At 43.9% G+C, this 22,293-nt stretch overlaps 1 protein-coding gene across 6 annotated transcripts in view; it reads right to left on the bottom strand.

The window, feature by feature from the left end:
- Positions 1–22,293, bottom strand: part of EXOC6B (exocyst complex component 6B) — a 468,167-nt gene that overhangs the window by 227,709 nt on the left and 218,165 nt on the right. For all 6 annotated transcript variants that reach the window (XR_012904467.1, XM_075931045.1, XM_075931047.1 and 3 more), the window contains exon 8: positions 13,237–13,305. Coding sequence is in view for 5 of the 6 variants with exons in the window: in XM_075931045.1 (XP_075787160.1) it covers positions 13,237–13,305 (69 nt within the window). In the remaining variant the exon portion in view is untranslated. The remainder of the gene's footprint in view (positions 1–13,236; positions 13,306–22,293) is intronic.

Here is a 22,293-nt window from a genome sequence, read left to right as displayed (position 1 = left end):
TTATTTCCAAGATTGACAAGTGGCATTGCAAGCTTGGAAAATCTGTTAAACTCGCACGTTTGTTTTACTCTCTTAACCAGGAGCTCTAGGGAAAGAGACCTTGCCACAAAAGTGCGGAGTTTATTTTATTTTAGCAGGTGTGCTGCAGACTATTGTCTTCCGTGCACAGAGCAGAAGGCAGTTGTGTAAACCTATCCGGCAATGTGCGCAAACCCCACTGTTGGAATGAGAGGGGATTTCCATCTTCCTGACACATGAAGTCCTTAGTCTCTCTGCTGAGTGCCAACAAGTGGGGCTAGTTAGTTCCAGTTACTATGATGGTTCTTAAATACACAGGAGTGAGACAAACTCGCCGCTTCAGGATTTAGGTTGAGATCACATACAGTATCAATTTAATATTAGATACTCCTCTGTCAGGGGAAGGACTTGTGATCTACTAGCTGTTTTCCATCTCTAGGACTTAACCCACAGGCTGTTGCTCTTTCAGTTATATCCAAAGTAGGCAGAATTCAGACAGGCAATCTAGATATTTCATAGACCGCTACTGACCAAAAATGGACCTGAAGCTCAGTAGTTCTCTAAAAGATGGCACCTCCTACTCAACCAATCTTCTCCTGGACCCATTCCCTGTCAGCTCTGCTTCCTTTACCAACTTCACAGAAAATTTGCTCTTTATTAACCCTATTATCATTGCAGAACCAATACAGTTTATAGGGTGAAGTCAGAGTCCAGGACTCCAGGTTGAATGGAGAATGGCAGGCGCGAGGGGAGCAGATTTATTAAAAACCATACTAGAGAAATTTTAACAAGGTTAACACTCTACATGAAAAAGACAAAGGGTTCCAGGAAATAAGGGAGATGAGAAAGAGCACTAAGAGTATGTCTAAACAGCAACATTATTTTGAAATAACTTAGCCCACGTCTCCACAGCAAGCAGTTATTTCACAATAATGTTGAATACTGTCAAGCTGGAGGACTTCTTACCCCGACTCCTGTAACCCTCATTGTACAAGGAGTAAGGGAAGTCGGAGGAAGAGTGCTCTATTTCGAAATAAGTGCTGTGTAGATGCTCCCTATTTCAAAATAAGCTATTTCAAAATATGATATGCAATGGACGTAGCTCAATTTGTGTATCTTATTTTGAGTTAAGCCTTGCTGTGTAGATGCACCCTAAAGAGCCAAATACATAAGGGTTAGAATCAGCAGGATTCTGACAGAGAAACGTGGCTTTCATCAATGAGGTCTTTATACGCCTCCGCCCACCTGCTAGAGAGCAACATTTGGAGGTAATCTCAGGATACCAGCCTTTTTGTTCTCCTCCCTCAAAAAACAACATGCAGATGGGAGTAATTATGGGTTTGTAGATAACAGTCAGGTCAGGAGCTAACAATGGCTAGTAGAGGAATAGCTGGGGATAGATATTACATATACAGACGACACCACCTCAGGTCACTTAGCTCATAGGATGGAGTCATTTCCTCTACCCTATGTCTATTTGGGCCATAAACTCTCTAGGGAAGGGCCAATGTTTTCCTGTTTGGATATCACCACATTTTCCCATTCCACAGCATAAACAACGATGTATCATGTAAGCTACAGCAGTTCGGCAGGATTACCTTAGGAGGCATGTTTGGGTGCCCTGTGCTTCCAAAAACAGGAGAGATCGCTGAGCACCCAAGATTTTTTTTTTTAAGGTGATAAAATAAAAGGGCATTGGACTTTCCAAACGGTGGCTGTGCATGGCACACAATCCTTGGGCTACAATACCCTTCCTGTGATGCCCTCAATCTGCAACTTTCAGTATTGTAGTCACCATCAGAAACATGTCTCCTGTGGCTAAAAATTTGCTCCTTTTATTCAAAAGAACAGGTGCTACTTTTATACTGCGTTACACATGTGGAACATTTTCATCCTGAAAGATCCCAAACCATTTTAAACTGTGCTACAGCAATGCTGAAATACAACTACTTCTAGAGCGAGAGGGCATTAGAAAAGCTGGATACAGTATAGTAGGCAACAAGATGATGTGGTTTAAATCCCTGGTCTCATAACAATTTCTCTAAAATCTTAAGTGTCCACATGTGGGACTTCTAATTTTTAAGGTTTTATCCCACCAGATCCACAAATAGTAAACCACTTAAAACACATATTATTAATTTCAGAAGGTTAAACAGATGAGTCACTTGTGCCAGATTTTAAACCTGTGGTTCCAGGGAGCCTAGGTTTTGCAAAACTTAATCAGCCTCCAAGCTATATGCAAATTTAATAAACATACTGCAAAATACATGACTGAATACATATGATGCTTCTCAGATCAGATCTCAGAGTCTGTGCTCTTGCCTTACATCATCCATAAAACATGACCAAAGTAGACCACCAGTGGCAAAGTTTGAGAGGAGTTGGTATTCAGAATATTACATCTCTCTCTCATATTCCAACACAGCCATGCCATCAGAGAGCAGGGCGCTTTGGTGCCACGCTCTTGGAATGCAATGGCTTGGTCTGTTCTTTGTACATGCTGTGCTTTATTTCCACATTCTCCTGAACAAAGGCATATCCCTCTGAAATAGCGGGTGTATGCGTCACGAGAATGTCCCCTTCCTGCATAAGGATGTGAAAACACACTGAGAATTAACGTTCAGCCAGCTCAAGAGTATTCAAAACAGGATGACAATAATTTCCCAGCTAAGGTACACACAGGTATTTAAACTCAAGCTATACACGTGGCAGAAAAAAGCAATGGCACAGCTATGCACCACCCAATTCTGTGCGGTTCCCAGAAACATGGTGGCTCATTATTTCACAGCCCATTTTAGGGATGGATGTTTCTGGCCAGCACGCTACTAATCTCAAGACTTTCGTACTTCAGTACAAAATATATTGCTTTAATAATGCAGCTAGTTGGACTGCACTACACAAACTCACATTCATAACTTTCTTTGCAAGACCATTTAAAAGGTTCACACTTTCCATTCACTCTGCTGAATAAAAAGTCTCAGAGGAATAGCTGTGTTAAGCTTACAACTTTAAAAACAATGAGTAGTCTTGTGGCACCTTAGAGAACAACAAAAATAAATATAGCATCATGAGCTTTCGTGGTCAAAACCCAGTTCAGCAGATAAGCTCTACTGAATAAAGACACCCTTAGGAATCCAGGGTACCAAACTTCTAGGTACTTCAAAGTAACACAATAAAACATGGACATCATATATTCCCGATTGGTATTGCTTGCTACACGGAAAGAGAGACACACACAGACATAGGATGTAAAACATCCTGCTAAATGAGTGGGCTGACAAAACTCCAAAAGAATTTGACCCGAGTTTCATTACTGGTCTCTCATGCTCACAGGCATGGAGCCCCATCAAAGTAGGGGCAGTAGATCATAGTCGTTCCCAGAGAAGAAGGTAGTCTCCTAAGCTATGTCTACACAACAGCATTATTTCAGAATAACTGATGTTATTCCAAAATAAAGAGCGCATCTACATTACATGCCTTTATTTCAAAATAATGTTGAGTTGGAGGACTTCTTACTCCGACTCCTGTAACCCTCATTTCACGAGGAGTAAGGGAAGTTGGAGGAAGAGTGATAGAACATAAAAACGGCCATACTGGGTCAGACCAAAAGTCCAACTAGCACAGTATCCTGTCTGCTGACAGTGGCCAATAACAGCTGCCCCAGAAGGAGGGAACACAACAGGTAATCCTCACATGATCCCTCTCCTGTCACCCATTTCCAGACAAACAGAGGCTAGGGACACCATTCCTACCCATCCTGGCTAACAACCACTGATGGACCTAACCTCCATGAACCTATCTAGCTCTTTTTTGAACCCTGTTAAAGTCCTAGTCTTCACCACATCCTCTGGCAAGGAGTTCCACAAGTTGACTGTGTGCTGCATGAAGAAAAACTTCCTTTTGTTTGTTTTAAACATGTTGCCTATTATTTCATTTGGTGACCCCTAGTTCTTATATTGTGGGAATAAGTAAATAACTTTTCCTTATTCATTTTCTCGCACACCAATCACAAATTTATAGACTTCTAACCTATCCCCCCTTAATCTCCTCTTTTCTAAGCTGAAAAGTCCAAGTCTTTTTAATCTCTCTTCATGTGGGACTCATTCCAAACCCCCAATCATTTTTGTATTCTTCCTTCGACTTCCTGCTGTGTAGATAGCACCAAAAGCTGAATTAAACTATTTCAACTTCAGCGACACAATCGACGTAGCTGAAGTTGCGTAGCTTAATTCAACTGTACCCTGACTGTGTAGTTGTGCCCCTACTGTTAAACATCACCCACAGCTGTTTAAGGAGTGGTTTTGCCCCAGCTGTAAAGAGAATTTCAACAAGGGAAGAATGGCAGCTCCAAAGTAGAAATCTAAGGGTGTAAGGAGAGGTTTAAAATGGAAAGATCTTCCAGTCAGAGAGAATCTTTTCCCTTACACTTGAATGGAGTTTTGTCTGAGAAAATAAAAACAGTAGCAGCTGACCTTGTTCTCACTCTAATCCAGTATGATTTCACACAGCTCTTCTCAGATCAGTCCTCCTCTTCGGCACTGGGCTCCATCACTGTGGTGTTTGTCAGAGTGTTCTCTGGATGTTTGCGAACTCCCTGGATCTCACAAGTTCAGCAAGGTCAGGCGCAGGACATAAGCAACACAGAAAGTGGTGCTGGGGATTCCAAAAACGCAAACTACTCCATACTCTGGACCACTTAAGATGAATAATCTCTCATGATAAACTATTCTCCTAGTCCTGACCCTATATCTCCTACTGGGGCAATTAAGAGGGTGGGTTAACCCCCAATGTGAATCTGAGATAACCGAATCAAGAGAAAACCTTAAGTTATGCTTTAAAGTTTAAATGTATACCCAAAAAATAGTCAGTATATACAATGAGTAGTCCTGTGGTACCATCGTATCATGAGCTTTCTCCAAACGAGCTGGAGCGTAAGTGGGTTTTGCCCACAAAAGCTCTTGATACGATCTATATTTTTGTTCATCTCTAAGGCTGCCAAAGGACTAGCAGGGCGACCTCTCAGACTTTTTGACATAGGCAATTGGACAGATAGGTCAGACAGAGTTCTGTAAATAAATAACAATGGTGATCACCCTGAAAAGGACTTGAAGCCCTGGGTTAATCAGGCTCTGCAAGTTCTACCTTCAGATGACCAGGAGCCCACGTTGGGGCAATTGCACATTCCAGCTAGATTTAGGAGGTACAATATTGTATTACCCTAACATGGCTGTTTTCCCAAACTGAGGACTCTGAGCACCCATGCTGTCTGCAATCCTATCCAACGAGCTTAGAACGAATTCTGATTTCTTTGCTTCTTCTTTAATTGAAGTCAAGTTGTAACCCCGTGGGTAACAAGGTCACAAGGTTAAAAGAGCAATTTGACAATTGCAAAAAGTTAAATCTATGGCCACTACAGACAGACACTATCCAGGGTCCATTAGCACGTAGTACAGAGCAGTTATCACCGGTCACTGAGACCAGTTCACTCGAATGGCTTTTCCTGTGTCCTTATCAACCCAGTGCACAAAACATCTCACCCTCAGCCTTTCCCTATGATCTCAGTGCCATGTTTACAGCTATCTAACTCCACCAGGCACCGGTGGGTCAGCCAAGTCAGCAGACAGTGAGATATGCCAGAAGAGAACGATGGGACAATCTGCAAAGCAACTGAGATGAACTAGCACTTAAAATATTTCTTGAAGGAAAAAATTTCCACTGAACAAAAGATACCTCAGGAGAAAAGGTCACTTTTCAGTAGCTTTACGCTCCCAAGAACACAGTGGAAAGGAACTTCATAGCTCTGATCTAGAAAATACCGTATATACTCAAACATGAGCCCATTCTTTATAAGCCGACTACCCCCCCACACACACACACAAATGTACTGAGAAAAAAATGGTAAAAAAAGTCCCTGGCCCGCTTATAAGCCGACATCAGCTCTGCCGCCTGCTGCAGGTCCGGCCAGTGGAAGAGCTTGCCCAGAAGCAGCTGTAAGGGGGCTGCCTGGCCCCCCAAGGCACACCTCAGTGTGGGGCACCAGGACACAGCCGTGGGGCACCCCCCTCCCACAGGATTCCTCTGCCTCCAGCAGGCTGTCCAGCGACCGCTCCTTCACCCCTTCAGCAGCGAGTAGGCAACGGACGTGACCTCCTGCTCCAGCAGCAGGAGGCTATGGGGTCCTTGTGGGCAGGCACCAGGGCACAGCACCTTGGCCGGGGAGGAGACATCCGTGGGTGCCTCCTGCTCCTTGAAGAAGCAGCAGGTCACTGTCTGGCCCTTGCTCTCCAGCACCCACCACAGGCTCTCCCCTTCCCTGTCCTCCTGCAGCCGTGAAGCCCGGGCACTGGGGCGGGGGGGCGGGGGGCTGACCTGGGGCACCTCCCACTCTAAGATGGGGCTCCCCCTGCCCTCCTCCACAAGGTCCCTCACCAGGCGGCGGGTCAGTGGATGGATTTCTGAGGCGGTCTCTGGCTCCAGGGCTTTGCTGGTGCTGCCAGCCTTGTCAGGGCTGTTCCTGCTTGCATCTCCCCAATCCCTGTCTGGGAGGACCCGGCTTCTCCAAAGTCAACGCACCAGCCCTGAGCGTTTGGACCTGAACATATGACAGCTCGGGGCTGGGATCAGCAGGGGGCTGCTTCTGTTGGTGGGGTGGCCCCAGCCTCGCTGAGTGCAAGCCCTGTGCACGCTAGCCCACCTGGAATGGCTGCCCCTTGCAGTGCCGTGCATCAGCCTCCCCCGGCTAATCGCCGGCAGATGGCCACAGGGTTGTCATATGGGGGAGATGGCGGTGAGGGGGAGCAGGAAGGGCATAGACCATGCTGTGGGGGGCTCCGGAGACTTGCCTGGGGGGTGGCCCAAGCAGTCACCTGCAAACATCCTGCGTAACCCGGGAAACGTCGAGATGGCCTACAGGGACTAGCAACTCCCAGCCACTGAGAAAGCAGCCAGAGGGTGCCGCTGCATCTCAACCAGCAGCCCTGCCTGGAAAAGCAGCCCCATCAATGGGATCACTTTGCCGTGAATAAGGATGTTAAACTGCAATTGTCTGGCTAATCGTGTAGTCGATACAATTTGTATCGACTACACAATTAGTCGATAAGGGACCGCTCTGCCGAGACACAGCAGGGATAGTTCCAGGAGCCGCCTGCACTACGACTCCACATTTTAAATGCGGTAAGAACCGTCGGGCTCTTACTACCTTTAAAATCCAGAGGTGATGTGTCCTGGACTAGTGCAAGCTGACACTACTCGATCCAGCAGCCCCTGTTCACTGCGGCTAGCCCGGTCTCAGAGGCAGCAGGAGAAGGGGGGCGAGTAGTCGATTCTCCAGTCGACTGCTCGCTAACATCCCTAATGCTGATGTAAGTTTATTGTGTTGACCTGGCGTAAGTGACTGATCTGAAGAAAGGGGATGAGATGAAAACAGAAGCACAGCTGAAGGCCTTGTCTACTGAAGGTTTTTTTTTTTTTTTTTTTTTTTTTTTAACTGCAGGCCACTTGTTTTTCACCCGTTGCTGTTCCCATTATAGGCTGGATCAAAGCACAGGGACTGTCCACACCCATCTTTACAAGTGCATAAAGTAATTTGAACTCACTGGCAATCCATTAACTTGAGGTAAAAAGAGTCTAGAGAAGACAAACCCTAAGCACATACTGATTGTGTGTGTCTTACAGTCTTCAGACACGAGCCAGCCAGCCTGGGTCAACTGACTCCGTTTAAGGGGCTTGCCCTTGTACTCTAAAAACAGCTGTGAGCCTTGCTAGCTCAGCTCTCGACCCTTGCTTCTGCATGTGAGCCTGGTAAACATACCCAGACACCAATATTCACTGCCTGAACTAGGGCATTTTCTGTACACCAAAGCCATAGGTTAAACCGCATCACCACTAAGTACGAAGCAGTGCTTCAAATCGGGTTTACCAAACCCAAAACCATTTTCCTCCAGTCTCCTTTATCCAGAATCTCACTTTCATCAGCCTCTTCCATGCAGATTCCTCTGCAACCATGGCCCATAAATACACTGGATATTTGTTTCTGTGTCTCTGCTGCTAAGTTCCCGGTTTGGAACAAGTACCCCTCCCTCTGCCTTTCAGCTTACGGGAAACATGACACAGTAACCAATTTTCAGTTGATATCATGTAAAAGCAAAGCAATTCCATCGCTTGGGCTCGAAATCTAAGACTGCCAACAGCTCTACAGATGCCGTAACAAAAAAACAAACCATCTAACCCAAACCCCATCTGTCCTACTTTACTTTGGATAGTGATCAAAACCGCTTCTGTGCTAGTTACAGCTGGGTGAGGGAAAACCTAATAGATAATAAATATGAATGGTAGACTCATTTTGCCCAAATACTGTAGCTTCATCTCAGCGGTGTAGTGTGATTCAGTACCCAATTCCGCACATTGCTCAATTACCTCTGGGAAAATATTTGACAAGAAAAAGCCAGTCACGCAAGTAAGTTGCAGATTTACAAACTAACTGTAAGTAAATGTCTTCACATTCATTGCTGCTATACAGAAGGGGGGTCTGTTCTGTTATTTGTGCATGTCTGGCTGGGGATTCACTGTGGCCGAAGGATTACAACAGAGGAGAGGCAGGGGTCAGTTTTGGTTCTCTCACTGAATCCCTGTGCTACCGAAGGCCAGCTGCTTTGCTACGTCTCAGTGATGATGCCTAGGTCCCCTCAACACGCTAGTTCGTTTTTTTCATGCAATGCCAGGATGTGAAATATTAAGGTCTGTGGTACCCAGAGATTCCTACCCCATCCACTAGGTATTGTACAAGCATATTGGAAGAAGGTGTCTGTGTCCCTGACCCAAACAACGTTCACAATAAGCCGGTAAAAAAGGAGGGGGGTTCTCCACAAACACCATTTTTATGCGTCTTTGCCACTTTTTTCCTTTTGATTGTGAATATTTAAAGTCGTATTTATCTCCATCTGACCCCCAAGCCATTATTAAAAGTCAGCCAGTTTCTCGGAGTAAAGGACTGCTGACAAACAGTCCCATAAAGCATCCCTATCAGAGCCTGTCTCCCCTAGCTCTGTTACCAAGTCAAGGACCAATTCTCAATTAACCACAGCCTGACCCTTGCTCACTTTCTTTCCCTCCCCTCTGCCCTTCCTGCAAAAGTTCAGCGCTTCCTGGAAAAGTCTCACTGCCTGTTTGATATTGTACTTCGCTTTAGTTGCTGAAGGAAGGATTTACAGGTGCCTGGCCCCGTCTGCAAGACCATGACCGAAAGCTGACCCCATGTTACAATATGTGAACTCCTGCCCTGCTGATAAGGCTGGCAGATATGAGTTGGATTTTTCAAATAATCCTTTGGGAATTTATAAGCAGCACAGCCATAAAACCGAGGTGACTGGAAGGTCGATTTCACTAGAAATAATAAATATTGCAATGTTTATTCAAACTAGGCCTTTGTAACTGCAGGCCAAGCACTTAGATAACACTATTGTAAATTACAAATATTAGGAGGTTTGGGGAGCTATTATATTATGAGCCTTCCGTCTGACTCTGATGTGACCATTTCCTTTGGTGCTCGGCCAATCCTTGATATTGTTCAACACTAGCTGGGCCTAGAAAGCCAGTTCAGGATTCAACCTCAGGTCAGGAAAAGGGTAATTTTCCTTGATGCCTGCTTGCCTTACTTCCCTGCTCTTGCTTTACATGCATTTCTGCTTGAAAATTCTGCCACGCAGTTTCTCTTTCTCTCACTTCTTCCAGGCCTTTTGGCCGAGACCCTGTATTGTAGGAGTTTGGTCTAACAGGCTCAGCAGAGGACTAAGAGAAGACCGCCTGAGTGCTATCCTCTGGCGATTCTAACGGGCCCAAAGCTACTTTGGCGGCCCCAGAGCCTCAGGTTTTTTAAAACTGCTGGACCCTGAGATAACTGTCGCATTTGCCTCACCCCTTGTCGGTGGGCCTGTCTATCCCAGCACTGTCACCGGCTCCTTCTGCGACTTCATTGCCTCAGGTTTTTTTCATCTGTCAAATGGAAACAACAGCTCCCTGCCAACCCCACAGGGTTAGCGTTTACAAAGCATTTTGAAGATGGAAAGTGCTATCGTAGTGCTAAGCATTAATATGTGACCTAACAATTTCAGTACCTCAGAGTGCTTTACAAACACTGGGTCTCTATACCGATGTGACTGGTAAGAATAGGAATAAGAACAGCAACAACAACTACAACCCCCACCTCTCACACATGTATCTGTGGGGGGACTGTATTCTAACCCCAGAAGAGAGGGAGACGTCACAAGACATGACTTTTCCCATCTCAAGTTCTGTGTGAGCACCTCAAAGAGGCTTATGGGGTACTCACCTCTGGAGCATATGGGCTGGTTAGCGGTTGGCTTTCAGCTCCAGCAGAAAGCAATCAAACAGCAGCATGGGACACGAGCCTAGAACCTGTTTCTAGAAGTAGCATTTCTCTAACATACAATAGCCATGTTCTATATCTGACAAAGGATGAACACAATGCACCAAGTATGACGTAACCCAGAATATAACGTCAGTCTCGAAGATAAAGTACTTACAAACTATAAAACTCTGGACTGCCACTGATGCCAAAAATCTAATGGCCCATTTTTGCCCCCTGCCTAATAGCATTACATATGCCCTTCTATTAAACAACTATATGCAAAGCTACAAAGACAGTCTTTGATTTTGCTTTAATAAATATACATATACACCTATGTATAACTGAAGTTTTTCTAAATCCAATGAGACTTTGAAATTTACCAAGGGATCCAGATCATGGTAATTTTCCTCTTAGCGCGCTCCCCAAAGCATGTTTCCAACATCTAGCATTTTATCTTTGTCCAAAACAGAGTACACCAAAAAGAACACATTCTGGGTCAGTTAACATTGCGATGCCAATAAACTATCATAGCATTGTCACTGAAGCTATATAATTAGTGACAGATGAAGACATGAATGCGTTAGATGCACATAATTATGATTCCTTTCTTTTAGCAAATTCATTCGCGGGTATTGCTGAGGGGGAATGGGCTTTAGATCAACCATAAAAGAAACAATTCTCTTAGGCCTGGCTACAGAACAACAAAGGAGGAAAAGCTGCTGGATTACATGCAGAAGCCATGCACTCTTAGGCCACTTCTACACAGCAGGGCTACAGCCAAAATAAGCTATGCAACTTGAGCTACATCAAATGCATAGCTTAAGTTGAAATACTTTATTTCGGCTTTTGGCGCTGTCTACACAGCAGGAAGTCTGAGTTAGAGCACTCTTCTTCCGACTTCCCTCACTCCTCATAAAGTGAGGGTCACAGGAATCAAAGAAAAGTCTTCCAGCTCGACATTATGTCAAAATAACTGCTTGCTGTAAACGTCAGTTATTCTGACATAAGGCTATGTCTACACAGCAGAGTTGGGGTATGTCTACACTACCCTCCTAGTTCGAACTAGGAGGGTAATGTAGGCATACCGCACTTGCAAATGAAGCCCGGGATTTGAATTTCCCGGGCTTCATTTGCATAAGCGGGGAGCCGCCATTTTTAAAACCCCGCTGGTTCGAACCCCGTGCAGCGCGGCTACACGGGCCACGAACTAGGTAGTTCGAACTAGGCTTCCTAGTTCGAACTACCGTTACTCCCCATTTCATGAGGAGTAACGGTAGTTCGAACTAGGAAGCCTAGTTCGAACTACCTAGTTCGTGCCCCGTGTAGCCGCGCTGCACGGGGTTCGAACCAGCGGGGTTTTAAAAATGGCGGCTCCCCGCTTATGCAAATGAAGCCCGGGAAATTCAAATCCCGGGCTTCATATGCAAGTGCGGTATGCCTACATTACCCCGCTAGTTCGAACTAGCGGGGTAGTGTAGACATACCCTTAGGTACTAGCTTGGGTTTAGAGGTTTCTCTAGCAGCTAAGAAAGTTGAAGCCCTTAGGGTCTATGGATTTCCAGTTTGGAAGGCTCAGATGATTTAGTGCACAAGTCTGAAAATTATGAGTGTCTGGCACAAGGGAGTAAAGATGGAAGTGTGACCCATGAAGGTCATCTTCTCCACTCATGTTGAAGGGAGTAACTTTATCAATACGCAGGAAGGCCTGGAAAACCAAATTTTGTCTAAACCTACAGAAAGGAGACATGAATTTTACTGGATATTAAGTTGACTCCTTTTGAACAGAGAAAATATTTAAAATTCTAGATCCATCGTCTCAAGTGTGTACAGAAAATTAACTAAAATTGCTGATGATCTGCCTATCTTGGGGTTTTATACTGCCACACATCACATCAGTATCTCAGTGCCTTCTGGACTTCAGAGATTCTCTGGCTCTGGCCTTTTCAGAATAAAAACTCTTATTTTGTCAGCTCATTGATTTGTGTGTTTGTTGGTTACAAGTTTTTATCTGGGCGGGGGGGTTAGGGACATGTTTGGGTAAATAAGAATGCTAAGCAGTAGGGTTTGTTCGGTTGTTTTTTTTAAAACTATTATAGGAAGGTTTCTACCACTGTATCTGATGAGCAGGTCACACTTTTTTTCCCTCTTAATATACAACAGTGATCAAGAATAGACTAAAATGCAGCAGAAAATGCACTTACACAGCCACTAAAAAAAAATGTTGATTTTTTCAGGACAGATAAAATGGCAAAAGTCTGACTTCTAAAAAGCTGAAGCCCAGACTGTAAGATTGTCAATTTAGTTGCATGCTATAGGATTTTAATGATGAGAAATTCTCCAGTCTTCAAAAGACAAAGATGCAATAAACCACCACCACCACCTAAAATTGCGGTCTGTCTTGATCATTCAATAAGTTACTTTGCACTGATATTTCTATTAGTTTTGATTAAAGAAGATTTATTTGAGGGAAATATATTTAAACTAGAAAAACATAGTTAGCTCCTTATAAACCCCAAAGCCGTCATGGCTGAAGAAAATGTTGGTTCATGTGTCTTTGCAGTCTGCTAATATAAAATAGTTGTTTGGTTTTTACTCAAAGTCCTTTCTCTACTGTGGCCTCCCGATGTTGCCCTTTGTCATGTGCTAATGAGGTTCTAATTTTACTAGCTAGTGCATTTTCTCTCAAGGTGAATATAAGCGGGCACTAATACTCCTTACACAACAGCACCTTTCCAAGAGTGTCTACATGCATGTAAGGCACTGTACCTCATCTTGCCATTCAAAAATCAAGCCAAACTTTAGTGCCATTTGTACAAACTATGCGGTAAAAGCACCACTGCAGACCCACTTACCAGTACAGAATAGATGTGCAAGCATCGGTACACCGGCGAGAAATCCACCAAATCCTGAGCACCAGGTACCTACAAAGACATAGAATGGAAAATAAGAGGCTTAACATACAATGTACACCTTGGCTTCAAATAAATTACAGTGTGTGGGAACAGACAGTCACTATAGACCAGATACTGAGGGTTTCGGTTACTGAATGAATTTCAGGCGTTTGTAAGTACAGTACAATGCTTGGGTTTTTAAAGAAGCTATGATCTAACAAACTTATGTTACACCCACTCTGAGCATCTACCTCTCTGAAAAACACAGTCAGCATACCCTTCTTTGGTCACCTCAGCAGGGAGGCCAAAGATGTGACCATCCATGGTTGATAAATAAGCTGGTGGCCCCAGATAAGGGTTGAGGTGTGTTGACAACTGTCCCAGTCTTGTCCTGTGCCATAAGTGGGCAGCGGGAAGGTACTTTCTCCAGGATGTATAATTTGGCATTGACACTAAATTCATGTAGCCATTTTTTTTTAATTGCTTACTGAACTGTCCACTGACCACACCGCAGTGCTTGCAGGCACAGCTGGTGACCCACAGATGAAATATTTTCATAATGAAATGGAATAGGATGCGAGGAAGCAGGTGTGAAACTGATCGACAAGAGAAACTCTTACAAAAGCAGTCCAACATTTTTTTAATCTCTATTTCCCTTAAAATATTAAAGCCCAGACCTAAACAACATACTAACTACTACTCTCGAACAACTTCAGACCCCACTCTTGACATTAGGTGAAGATTTAAACTGTTTATATACAGCATTTTTCAGAAAAGCATGCCCAAGCAAGGGATGTAATAGTGTAGTCGATTAACTGATAAGCAAAAGCTTAGAGGTTAATGCTATAAACTACACGTATTTCCTTCCCTCCCCAGCCAGTAAATTTTTTTAGCAGGCTGGCCAGCAGCCTGGCTTAGTCCTGGTTCGCACCAGGTCCAGGACCTACCCTCGTCGTGGCTCTACATTTGAAGTGTATTAGGAGTCACATGGGTAGGCAGCCAAGCTCAGTTTAGGCTCACACCAGGTCTGGGAACTCAGACATCCCCTAGACAGGGGCTGCTGCCACCCCATGCTGCTGCCTCTATCAGAGGCCCCACCCCCAGGGACTACAGAATAGTCGACTAACCAATAAGAATTCACGAGGCTACTTGACTATTCAATTCATCGATATTTAACATCCCTAGCACAAACACCACAGAATAGCTGTTTTTAAAAACACATGCATTTAGGCGGCAGTGTTCAAAACCTTTACCCTCTCGTGCAGGGTGTTAACCTGAGATGTACTTAATCGGAGGAAAAGAACAGACTGTTCCCTTCACACACATCTCCAACCCTAAAAGCGAATGAAGTCACACGCCCAGCCTTTTGAACTCTTTTCAGACTCTGTCCTCTGTATGCTTTTGCACGTACAAAGTATTTGAAACAAACCATTATGGCAAATTTAAAACACTGCCCAGCAATCTACATTGTTCTCTGCTGCACTGGAACAATACATTTATTGCTCTCCTAGCAGTTGTTAGCTTCCCCGGGTAGTTTCTTGCGTAACTTTCTCCACCACCCGTCACAAAGACGCTGGCCATTACAGTATGTACACAAACCCTACTGGAATAATAGCCAGTCGGCAAGAAACACCCCAGAAACTGAGGTCTGTCCTACCTCATGTTGCTTACAGACTTCTTGCTGCAATACAAAATGCAAAGCACAGCACGTATACTTTGTGATGGAATGCCACATGCTGGCAGGAAAAGGAAACGAACGATCCCTGAAAATCACCCCTGAATAGCTAGATGAAGAGTATTTTAGACTATGACGTAACTAACACCACAACCAACACATCTGATTGCTCAGGGTTTGGAATCTCTCTTCGTTGCACTTGTTAGCTTGCGTTTCTGGGGGCTAAGAAGCAGCAGAGATTTTTCTGAGCTTGCAATGAAAAGAACCTACAGCCCCCTTTAAAATAAAAAGTGCCACTCCATTCTGCTGTCAACACCTCAGACTCATCTCCTTTCTCCATGTCCACACAAAGACAGTGTAGTCATGTTTAACCTGAAATTTTCCTTTCTACAAACAGTGAAGCCCACAAACCTTAACACTGGGTCTTAGGCACACTTGTGTATGGGAGGGGCAGGCAAAAGCATTAGCCCTTTCTGCAGCCCAAACTGCACTGTTTAAAGAATAGCACCATGTGGGTTAGTTTCTAACTAATAAAAGGAAGTTCTTCTTCACACAGCGTGTTGTCAACCTGTGGAACTCCTTGCCTGAGGAGGCGGTGAAGGCTAGGACTATAATAGAGTTTAAAGAGAAGCTGGATAATTTCATGGAGGTTAGGTCCATAAAAGGCTATTAGCCAGGGGATAAAATGGTGTCCTTGGCCTCTGTTTGTCAGAGGCTGGAGAGGGATGGCAGGAGACAAATCGCTTGATCATTGTCTTCGGTCCACCCTCTCTGGGGTACCTGGTGCTGGCCACTCTCGGTAGACAGGACACTGGGCTAGATGGACCTTTGGTCTGACCCAGTACGGCCGTTCTTATGTAAGACTCAGGATTTTAGATGGCTTAACCGTTATAACAAATCCTTAGCTCTGAAACTGGTATATGTCGACTTAGCTGACAGCTAAGGAATACTCCGCTTTTTGTCTCAAACTTGTCTGTAAGAGGCTGTATCTATGGATATTGCTAGTTGTAGAAAGTTTTGAAGTATGGCTACATCTTTCTGTTTATCAGCAAGAAAAGAGCCACCGATCTTTTAGGCTACATCTACTCTGCAATGCTATTTCAGGATACCCTCTTCACAGCAAGCCCGTTATTTCGAAATATCACGGGCTCGCTCTTCCGACATCCCCGTAAAACCTCATTCCACGAGGAGTAAGGGCAGTTTCGGAATAGCGGGTTATTTTGAAATTTGGCACTGTATAGACAGCGCCAAAGTATGAAATAAGCTATTTTGAGCTACGGTGCTGTGTAGACTTACCCTCTCTGTGCTGCTGATGGGAATCTCTAAGAAAACTTTGGGAGGCGGTAGGGGGGAGCCTATTCATGTGATTACAGGTTGAAGCTCTAAAATCCGGGACACACTGGTCTGGCCACATCCGTGGGGAGGAGAAAGGGCCTACTCTGAACAAGAAAGGCCAAGAACACCCAATCTAGAGCAGGCTGAGAAGTTCGAAGAGCATCTGAGACACGGCATTAGGAGACCACTGCATGGGACATTTCTGAGGAATAAATCACCACCACAGAAGTGTGCTGGCCACCAGGCCTACTTGCTAGGGAGAGCCCCACTAAGGAGTGGCCATGGGGAAAAGCCCGTTTCACTGTGAAAACAGATGGATAAGTGGTTGGGAGTGAGTCCTGAAGCCTCTCGCTATCTTTCTCCAGGCTGATTCTGTGGCTGCCGGCTCAGTCTCTCTTCAGAGAGTAGCTGTAGGTCCTGGATTGGCTTTTGTGCTGAACCTGGGCTACAGCTGTGGAAGGTTTCGGGAGGTTTCAATCCATCTGCCCTTACACTACTGTCCCCTGCATGGGAAAAGGTTGAATTGGCACTTCTCCCAGCGTGTGACTAGACTACACCTCTCTACTGACAGATGTAGATTAGGCATGTTGAAACTGTTAATGAATCTGGGATTTAAATATCCCACGCTTCATTAGCATAAACATGGCCACCGCTTTTTCCGAAACAGAGCTTTTTCAGAAAAAAACGGCAGTCTAGACGTGGATCTGTCAAAAATAAACCCTTTTTTGACAGATCCCGTAAACTTCATTTTTTGAGGAATACAGGCTCAGTCGAAAAAGGGTTTATTTTTGACAGATCCGCGTCTAGACTTTTTTTCCCCAAAAAGCACCATTTTGGAAAAAAGCGGCAGCCATGTTTATGCTAATGAAGCATGGGATATTTAAATCCCAGCTTCATTAGCAATTTCAACATGCCTAATCTACATCTCTCTGTCGATAGAGGTGTAGTCTAGACGCAGCCCCAGCTTCTCTGTCAGGGTGCACTTTGATTCCCTGGGAGATGCAAGTCTAAACGTCACCCTTTTGGGGGGAAGGGACGTGCTGCAGAAGGTATCAAACTCTACTATGCACTCCGCAGGGTGGAGGAAGAGAAGTGCTACAGGAGAAAAGTTTTCCCTAGGCCAATGTCTATGGCTGCCTGCCTGCCATGGCTCCTTTTTAAAGCTGCAGTTAACCCTGAAAACAGCCAATTAATTTGACTTGAATTTGGACATGCCAATCCAGAATGCTGGATATCCTACACTTGGCAGCAAGTGGTTTGAAGTCTGCCTGCCTGTGAGCGTGGCCACAATAAAAACTTGGGGGGGGGGGGGTCTTCAAGAGCAGAGGGTAGGCGAGCTTTCAACGAGGAACGTGTTTGACCGTCTCCAAAGCTGCATGCAGGCTGAAGATCCAATGTTAAGACTTCAATGAAGAATATGGTGTAATATTTTACTGATGTACAATTCCCTGGAATATGTAATGGCTGCATTTCACTATGCTCCCTCCCAGATTAAAACAGTGGCATTTGCACTAACAAACTATTGTTTTCTTTCCAAGCAGCAATTCTGTCCTCCAGTGGAGGAAACCCGATTGAGAGAGTTAAACACACTTCCTCGGTCTGCTTCTTTGGAACTGCTCTCTCCAAGGAGTCAGCAAGGAAACAAACAGGAGCGGCATTTTATATTCATGCTTCATGACTTTCAGTGGACTGAATACACTTTATTCAGTTGCTTCTGACAAGGTGCCTAGCCCCTGTCATTTTTATTCCCCCTCCCTCTGGGCATGCTTCTCTTCCACTGCTGATTTCATCACCAAGGACAGCAACCGCTCTTTTTTTCGCTCTCAATCTTGTTTCTGCAGAGACGTTAGGTCAGGTTGCCAATTAAAACCAACAGCCTTCCAAAAGGTATCATTACACCAGCAACAAAAGCTTGTTTACTAAGAATCCAAACAAGAAAGATCCTCAGTCTTCCATGAACCTGCCAATGCTAAACCATTCCCTCCTGTAGGCTGAGGGAGTGTTCTGCCAGTCTAAAATCATTGTGCCAAGAAATGGAGTTGCCACCCCTTCCTCAGAGAGATTATTCAACTGCATTATAAACAGAACCACTGGGAACTTTCCCCTCAAATTTAGCCAAAATTTTCCTCTTCCTTAATTTCATCCCTTTCACCTGATACACTAGCTTTGTTTTCCTAAATAATTCCTTCCTCCTCCTTCCTATTTACAACTTGCAGATACAAGGGGTCCCTGCTACAAGTCGCCGCAGTATATGCCCATTCCACACTAAAGCCATTGACGTTTGTAGGAACTGATGCATTATAAGTCCTCCCATTCCCTACTATAAGTTGTGCAAAACACTCCCCCCAATTTGCTTAAATGGAAGTCAGCCTCAGGAAAAAAAAATCCCCCCTATAAGTTGTTTCGCTGTAAGTCCAAGTTTTTTGGAACGTATCTTCACAGAGCCTGTGCCCGTTATGGCCCACGAAACCTGAATTTTTCAGCAGTTCCAATCACTTTCTATGGGGCACTGATGTCTGATTCTGCAACAAACTGGACAGTCCACGGCAGCATGGAATGCAGACAACTATTCAAGATTGTAACAGCTTGGGGAAATCAAATATTCTGAGTAGATTCACAGGTTTGTAGTTATTTCCTAAAATAATTATTCCAGTTCCTAAAATAGCTATTCTCATACCCTATTCCTTCTAACTTCTGCCCAATCTATAATTAGCAGTGGGGTCAAGTATTGGTACAACACAGAAAAACAGAGGGACTGGCAGTAGCTTTGAAGATCAGTGTCACACCCCATCTTCTCAGTGCTATGAAGGGACTGAGGCTCTGTTCTCCTACATGGTTGCTGGCATGCGATGGCTGCAGCACAGTAGATAGATGGTGTTGCCTATAGATATGAGGCTTACTTATATTTATACAGACGTGCAAGTAGGCACTAAAATATTTCCTAAAAGCGAGCTTCAAATAGTCATGTGAGTCCTGGTAAAATACAAGTAACCATTTCTGGTCCTCTCTGGTTTAGAATACTCAAGGAGCTGATAGAGGAGATATCAGAAACTTTAGCAATCATCTCTGAAAAATCACGGAAGTCGGGAGAGATGCCAGAAGACTGGCAAAGGACAAAGAGTGCCCATCTATAAAAAGGGAAATAAGAACAACCCAGGAATCTACAGACGAGTTAGACAATGGAGCAAATAAATAAGGCAGTCAACTGCAAACCTCTGGAAGATAATAAGGTGATAGGGAACAGTCAGCATAGATTTGTAAAGAACAAATCATGTCAAAACCATCTGATAGGTGTCTGAGATAGGATAACAAGCCTTGTGGGTAAAGGAGAAGTGGTGGACATGGTATACCTAGACTTTAGTAAGGCATTTGATACGGTCTTGCATGACCTTCTTATAATAAATTAGGATAATAAAAACTAGATGGGGCTGCTATAGGGTGGGTGCATAACTGGCTAGATTAATAACCACTCTTTGAGAATGGTTATTAATGGTTCACAATCATGCTGGAAGGGCATAACAAATTGGGTTCTGCAGGGGTCTGTTTTGGAACTGGTTCTGTTCAATAGGTTCATCAACGATTTAGATATTGGCATAGAGAGTACGCTTATTAAGTTTACAGATGATACCACGCTCGGAAGGGTTGCAACTGCTTTGGAGAATAGGGTCATAATTCCAAATGATCTGGACTAATTGGAGAAATGGGTTGAGATAATAGGATGAAGTTTATTGATGACAAATGCAAAGTACTCCACTTAGGAAGGAATAATCAGTGTCACACTTACTGAATGAGAAATGACTGTCTTGCAAAGAGTTCTGCTGAAAGAGATCTAAGGGTCATAGTGGACCACAAGATAATATGGATCAGCAATGTGACACTGATGCAAAAAAAGCCAACATGGTTCTGGGAGGCATGAACAGGAGTGTTGTGAGCAAGACACAAGAAGTCATTCTTCCTCTCTGCTCTGCGCTGATTAGGCCTCAATTGGAGCACTGCGTCCAATTCTGGGCTCCACATTTCAAGACAGACGTGGAGAAACTGGAGAAGGTCCAGAGAAGAGCAACAATAATTACTAAAGGTGTAGAAAACATGACTTATGGGGGAAGATTGAAAAAGACTGAGAGGGGACAATAGCAGTTTTCACTGGAATAAATTGCCTAGGGAGGTTGTAAAATCACCATCACTGGAGATATTTAAGAGCAGGTTGGACAGACATCTATCAGGAAGAATTCAAATGATGCTTGGTCCTGCAGTGAAGGCAGGGGACTGGACTTGATGACCTCTTGAGTACCCTTCCAGTTCTAGTGTTCTATGATTCTACGATAAGTCTTGCAGCACCTTAAAGGCTAACAAAACATGTAGATGAAGCAAAATACAGGACTGAAACGTGATTTGTCCTTTTCATATGTGTTCATTTTTTTAATTGTATCCTTTGGTAGTGACTATTTTCTTCCACTATTTCATCTGAGGAAGTGGGTCTGGCCCACGAAAGCTCATCACCTAATAAACCATCTTGTTAGTCTTTAAAGTGCTACATAGTCCTGTATTTTGCTTCAGCTACACCAGACTAACACAGCTACATTTCTATTACTATAAAACATGTAGATGGTATCATAAGCTTTCTTGGGTACAATCCACTTCTTCAGAGTATTAAAAGTCCAGTTTCAAAATAAATAGGAGAGGGGGAGGGGGGAGAAGGAAGGGAAAAAATAGAGAATTAGAGAAGGTGCAGATTGTTCTTAAGTACCCATTGTTTGGTTGGTTAAGTCATTAGGATGTGGAAGGTAGTGTGGTAGCCAGGTAATGAATGAAGTTAAGTTTCAACGCTTCCCTGTGTATATGGCTTGTGGAATTGGCCTGAAACAACACGGTGACTGAGATCCATTAATGAGTGCCCGGGGAAGGTTAAAATGTTCTCCAACAAGTTTCTGTGTGTTGCCTTGTTGGCTGATTTGTGTCCATTAATTCTCTCTCGTAGAGACTGTCCAGTTGGGCCAATATACATGGCAGAATTATGATTACAGAAATATAGATATGGTACTAGGTGGGGGCATTGTTAATTAAGGGTAATTATAAAAAGGGTAGCAGGATAATTTTAGATTAGGCATGCCCAACCACCATGAAGGTCCCGTACAGAAATGATTATACCCATGTTGCTCATGTAGGGACAGTTTAACCCCCAAATGCATCATTTCCTTTTAGAATGAGAGTATCAGTACAGCGTCTGGTTAGTTTGTAATGCCTGTTTGCTTAACCACCTATTTTATAGTAAATACAAGTTTTTAATTTCATCACTTACTATGTCATTTGCAGCTCTTCACTGAATTATCCGAAACAACCCTGGAGGCTCAAACCTTAAGGAATTCAACTTGCTTTGATTCCTTATTTTTACATTACTAATTGGGAACACACACATTTAAGCTTCCAATGAGGGATAGGATGATCCTGGGGAAAGACTTAGGGATACGGATGCAAGAGCAGGAAGGGGATTATGTATTCAAGGAGCAAGAGTCCGAAGGGTTGTGTGTTACACACTCGTGTATTTTACATTCTCTACTGGCAATAATTATTCAACTTCAGGGGAGCAACACCAGCAGAGAACTCGGCTTCTAATAAGTAGAAAAAAGCAGCAAGAAAATTCAAAACATAGTGGGATTTTCAATATGGCCCAAGATTTTAATGAGACAATCTTTATAATCAGTTATTTAAGTCTCTGACATGGGACTTGTGTGTTCATTGTCAGCCAGTATATATGTCAGAGCACAATTCCACAATGGCAGCCAAAATACCTATTTAATGAACTCTTTTCCATTTTTCAAATGAAGTGCCCATGAAAGGCATCCGACTATAACTCCTAATAAGTGAAGGCCTGGCAGAACTCTCTCTAATACAGAAAGAGGTAGTTCACTCTGTTCTCATTTAATGTTTGTCCTCTGTGCTAAGCCTGCCAATTGGGATGTGGTCCATAGTTCACAGTGAACCATACTTAGAACTAAGAACAAACTACT

Source organism: Pelodiscus sinensis, chromosome 5 (assembly GCF_049634645.1).
Source record: "Pelodiscus sinensis isolate JC-2024 chromosome 5, ASM4963464v1, whole genome shotgun sequence".
NCBI lineage: Eukaryota > Metazoa > Chordata > Testudines > Trionychidae > Pelodiscus > Pelodiscus sinensis.
This window is presented reverse-complemented; position numbering and strand designations above follow the sequence as displayed.